This window comes from Cyprinodon variegatus, unplaced genomic scaffold (assembly GCF_000732505.1).
Source record: "Cyprinodon variegatus isolate N-32 unplaced genomic scaffold, C_variegatus-1.0 Scaffold730, whole genome shotgun sequence".
In the NCBI taxonomy this organism is placed as follows: Eukaryota; Metazoa; Chordata; class Actinopteri; order Cyprinodontiformes; family Cyprinodontidae; genus Cyprinodon; species Cyprinodon variegatus.
Window position 1 is genome coordinate 149,464 of NW_015151183.1, and position 4,782 is coordinate 154,245.

The window sequence follows — 4,782 nt, forward strand, 5'->3', positions numbered from 1 at the left end:
TATATACATCTTTAAGGCAGAATGATTTGACATATAATATGACTTTCTTATGACTTTAAAAACTCATTGATGATCACCCACTGCTGTAGGGCCGGATGATAAAAACCATTAAAACTCAGAAACTATGGTTATAATAACGTCCATGTCCAGCAGCTCTACAAAATTTCGGATTGACATTCAACCTCTTCATTGTTTACAGTAAAACATGTTTCTGAATCTCAGCTGATTTTCCCCCCTGTCGTGCAAACAATGAGCAGCTTTTGATAATCAGGATGAGCGATTATGTTCACAACTAAACAAAAGAAGGTCTGATTAAATAAGTTCTCTTCTTCTCATCCATTCTCAGACATAATCAAATATGAATACAGTGTAAATATATAAATCGTTAATTATACATAATGTTTGTAATTTTACTGAATGTTATGATTTAAATCAATTTCTTTACAGTAACTCTGATTGTTAATTTTAAGCCTAAGGAGAAAAAAAACTTCTATATCTGTAGAAGGGCTCATGGCTGGAAAATAATAATTTGTTGCAGCAGTGATCATCCCGCAGCATTTTCCCAGACATCTACAAACACTGATATTTGCTGTCGGCCTGTTTGGTCGCCATGGTGTCTGAGAAGCTGAACGATGACATGTCCAGACCAAACACCTTCCTTCCATCTTTTAAAATGGATAAAAAGGAATGGAAGGAAAACGGTCAGAGAGGACAAAACAGGCAGCCTCAGACTTTCAATGTTGCATCTTTTCTGCCTTAAAACCTCGTTTTGTTTGTAACATTTTTAGATTATGAAGGATTAAAGTGCCCACATACTGTTTGCTGATTCTGCACACGTTTCCATAGTTCAGCTTTCCCATTCCTACATTTCTTATAACAAAGGCCTTCATTACCCACAATGCCATAGTGTTAGACTAGTTTGCCTCTTTGCTTTACAAAAAAACATACAAGAAACAGAGTCCAGACGGACACTTTGTCTGAGAGAGAAGCGATGCAGAGAAAGTGGTGCTGAGGCTGAGGTCTGTTTCAACAGGAGCTCAGCACCGTAATCTGAGCCATCGCCTCTATACAGTTAAGATTAAATTAAAATTAAGTCCTGGTTTATGGCCATTTAATATATGGAGAGGTTATTTAAAGCGAGGTAAAAACAAACAGCAAAGAGCTGGGAATGAGAGCTCCTTCTGAGGACAGTAGGTTCCATCCAGTCCTCTTAAAGGGGAACACAGTTTTTTTTACAGTGGGCCCTTGATTTTACGTTATTCCATCATGTTCTACTCACCCATATGAGTTTTGCGTCATTTAGAGCTGTTCTGAAGATATTCTGTTAGGTTATATCCAGGTAACGTCTTCCTATGGGCAACGACTTGAAGGCACAAACTAAAATGTTCATAATTTATTATTTATGGTACGCCAGCATTCATAACATGAAGGCCAATCACTGTCCCCCAGACATCCACCGTTATATTTTTTATATTTATATTTTTTTTAAAACAAAGCGGCGTGTGTATGATGTCATCCGTGCGCCGGACTGGAGTTGTGACAGGGACATGAAGCATTTGGTTTAATGATGTGACCGATACATGTGTATTGTCTTATTCAACTGGCTGTTAAATCATCGTTTGCCAGCTGTGATCCTATCACCTCGCTCCATTCAGCCTTTCCTATTTAATTATTCATTTCTTTTACTAGACTACATTAAAAAAAGGTCACTCTGCATCCCATGGCAAAGATGATAGCGTATAATGCATGTATGCGATCCATTTTCAAAAACAGGCTCTTACCACAACGATCACTTTATGTAAACCCACTCTGTATTATTAAGTATAATTAGAGTATATTTTTATGATACTTTATTCCACTTTTTAAACACATTAAATCAAATAAATGTTATTTTACAAATTTTATAATCAAACATTGTTAATTGACGTGAGCGCATCGACGAGAACTGGAGTGGAGCGAAATCCTCGCTCCGGCCTTGAAAATCCCTCTGCGCTCCACCAAATTTCTTCCGCTCGCTCTACGCTCCGTTCCACTCATGCTCTGATGGCGGCCATTGTGGAAAACGACTCGTGAAGATGGATCCTCCACCGTCCAAGCATGATGCCAAAGTTGTTTTCATTAACCCGTCATACTTTACTGTGTCAGTAATTGTAGATCTGCTTGTCTTGAGGCAGATCAGTTGTTGAATGACCTCCATAATCGGAAGAGAAACACGCCACCCACCACACCCACAATCCTGGCTAGTTCCTGTCCCTCTTGTGTTGCAACATAGCGCAGACCACACTTCAAAAATTGGGCATAAATCCAAAATATGTGCGTCATATCTGCAACAAGCTCACTGTTGCAGGAGGATAACCACGCCTTAAGAACTGACTGGCTCTTCTACATTTCCAGCTGTTCAAATAAGAGACGTCCCTCCCTGAGCCAGCCACCACGCTCAGCTCTAGAGACTGACACGGCAGTGGATTTTCACTCCTGTCCCGTCCCACTCCCACAGAAAAAAATGGTGTCACGTCCCGATCCCAGGCCAGAGTAGAAATCTAAATCCTGTCCCGTCCCACTCCTGGTGAAATTACTCCCACTCCCATTCAGAATGACTCCCGCTCCTGCTTCACTCCCATTCTTGTTGTTTTTGAGCGCGGGTGAAAAACTCAGAGCGGAAGCACTGCTGGTTTTTGGGTTGTGTAGTTTTTTTGACTCGCATTATAGTGTAGGCTTCAAGGAAAAAAACTACAAAATGGCGGCGCCAGTACTGGATTTTTTTTCTTTCTATTTTATTTTATTTTTTGGCATCGATCCTAGTTTTTTTTAGTTACTATTGGTTTGCTCCCACTCCCGTCTGCTCCCGTTAATGTTTAATCCTGTACCGTCCCAATCACGTGATCGTCACTAATACTGACTCCAATCCCACGGGAATCCCTTGACCCGTGGGATTCCCGAAAAAATGTCAGTCTCTTCTCAGCTCCCTCACCTCTGTCTCCGTGGACTTTGCCGTCGTAGTTCTTGATGAGTTCTTCTATGAAAGTCCCGTCCTGGTCCAGAATCTCGTCCCCCATGTAGGGAATGTTGTGCAGCACCGTCTCGTCCTCCACCTGCAGGAACAGAAGAGGCACACTGACTGGGAGCTGATGTTTTTCTATAACACGTTCCAGTCAAGCTTTAAGGTTCTTAACAGGAAGCTGCTCTAAGGTTCCACAGACCATGAAGTTCTGCTGCAGAGGAGACCAGGAGTACATGACAGGAACCGAGGCTACAGCGTTCAGGGTCTTCAGAGGGATCACCTGCCGGGGGAACTCTGAGAAGCCGCTTTCCACCGTGCACTGAGGGGAGAGGAGACGTCCAGTCAGGACGTTTCTCAGCAGAATCAGGAGATGAATGGATGGAACATCAGCTCACCTCTCTGGTTCCACGCAGAGAGCTGACGGACGTCATGATGTGAATCGGCTGGATCCGTCTGGTCTTCCACTCCTGATTTAAAATATCTGTGCGCTCCAAGATTTTCTGGCGGTTGGAGTTGAACATGCTCTGGAACAGGAAACACATTTACAGTTCGCTCCAGTTGGACTTTACTGGATGTTTCTACGTGTCAGAGGTCTGTGTGGACCAACCTTGACCTCATCGGCCCGTCTGAAGCGTTTCTGCTGCCGCAGCTTCATGTACTCAGACTTTACCCTCCTCTTCCAGCAGGCTGGACCCTTGTCTGAACGCTTCCCTGTCAGCACCATGATCGCCCTGCAAACAGATTTAAACATTAGAGCAGAGGAGAAAAGGATACATATACAGGGCTGGGTCCTATTTCTAAGTGGGTTTTTTCTTACCAAATCCAGTTATTTGTTTTTTTTCTCACTTACGTTTTAGAATAAAAATGACAAATATTGCTTTTACAAACTAGCTTTGACTTTAATAATCACCTCTGGGAGGTGATGTTAATTTTAAATGGCAAGGAAATTCAAGCAGTAAAATAATGTTTTAAACAAACAAACTAAATATAAACAAACTAAATGTTAGCAGCAGGTGGGAATCACACAGTCAGCTAGTTATCAGTTATGAGGAGACGTCGAAAAACAAGAAGCGACGAACTGATGTCGCTCTGAGCTGAGGAAGCCCAGGGAGTGCATCAGTGGGAAAGAAAAATGTTGATTTCCCAAAAATGTAATCTCCATAAACAAAAAAATTAATCGCTCAGCCCTTTGTAAAAACTTTGCAGTTAAAATGAGAAAACAAATTCAGTCTGAATATGATCTATCCAGAACTTAAGTCGTGGAGTTTTAGCTTCACTTGGTTTAAAGTCGTATAAAATTGTCTATAGGGGTCCTTTTGTTATTGGATTAATAAAACTAAAATTTTAAAATGTAACAACCATAATGGCTAGGGCTATCATCTATACTGGGAATGCTAGCCTAGTGGTTAGGGCATAGGGTGTGGAATCATGAGGTTGTGTGTTTGAAACCCACTCCCACAGACTGCCAATCTGGGTCCCTGAGCAGGGGTCCACGGGGGGCCGCACAAAGCCAGCCCACTGCTCCCTAAGGGGATGGGTTAAAATGCAGAGGTAAATTTCATTGCTCTGTACTTCTGACAGTGTAATGACTATAAGAAAAAAAAAAAAAAATAACGGCATAACAGGACGCACCAAAAAAGAAAAGCTGTATGGAGATGAAAGGGATTAGAGGAATGTTCAGAAATGATCAGTCTATTGATGACATGTTGCAGTGAAGGTTTGAAATCATCAATAATCCAATGAGAACTGAGCAGCTCTCTGACTTAGCTAACATACCGTAA

At 41.8% G+C, this 4,782-nt stretch overlaps 1 protein-coding gene across 1 annotated transcript in view; it reads right to left on the reverse strand.

The window, feature by feature from the left end:
• Positions 1-4,782, reverse strand: part of ezh2 (enhancer of zeste 2 polycomb repressive complex 2 subunit) — a 20,556-nt gene that overhangs the window by 12,020 nt on the left and 3,754 nt on the right. Inside the window, exons 2-5 of the mRNA XM_015395214.1 lie at positions 3,609-3,732; positions 3,397-3,525; positions 3,201-3,320; positions 2,972-3,092 (exon numbers count right to left, since the gene is read on the reverse strand). Of these exons, the coding sequence (XP_015250700.1) occupies positions 2,972-3,092; positions 3,201-3,320; positions 3,397-3,525; positions 3,609-3,725 (487 nt within the window). The 5' untranslated portion in view covers positions 3,726-3,732. The remainder of the gene's footprint in view (positions 1-2,971; positions 3,093-3,200; positions 3,321-3,396; positions 3,526-3,608; positions 3,733-4,782) is intronic.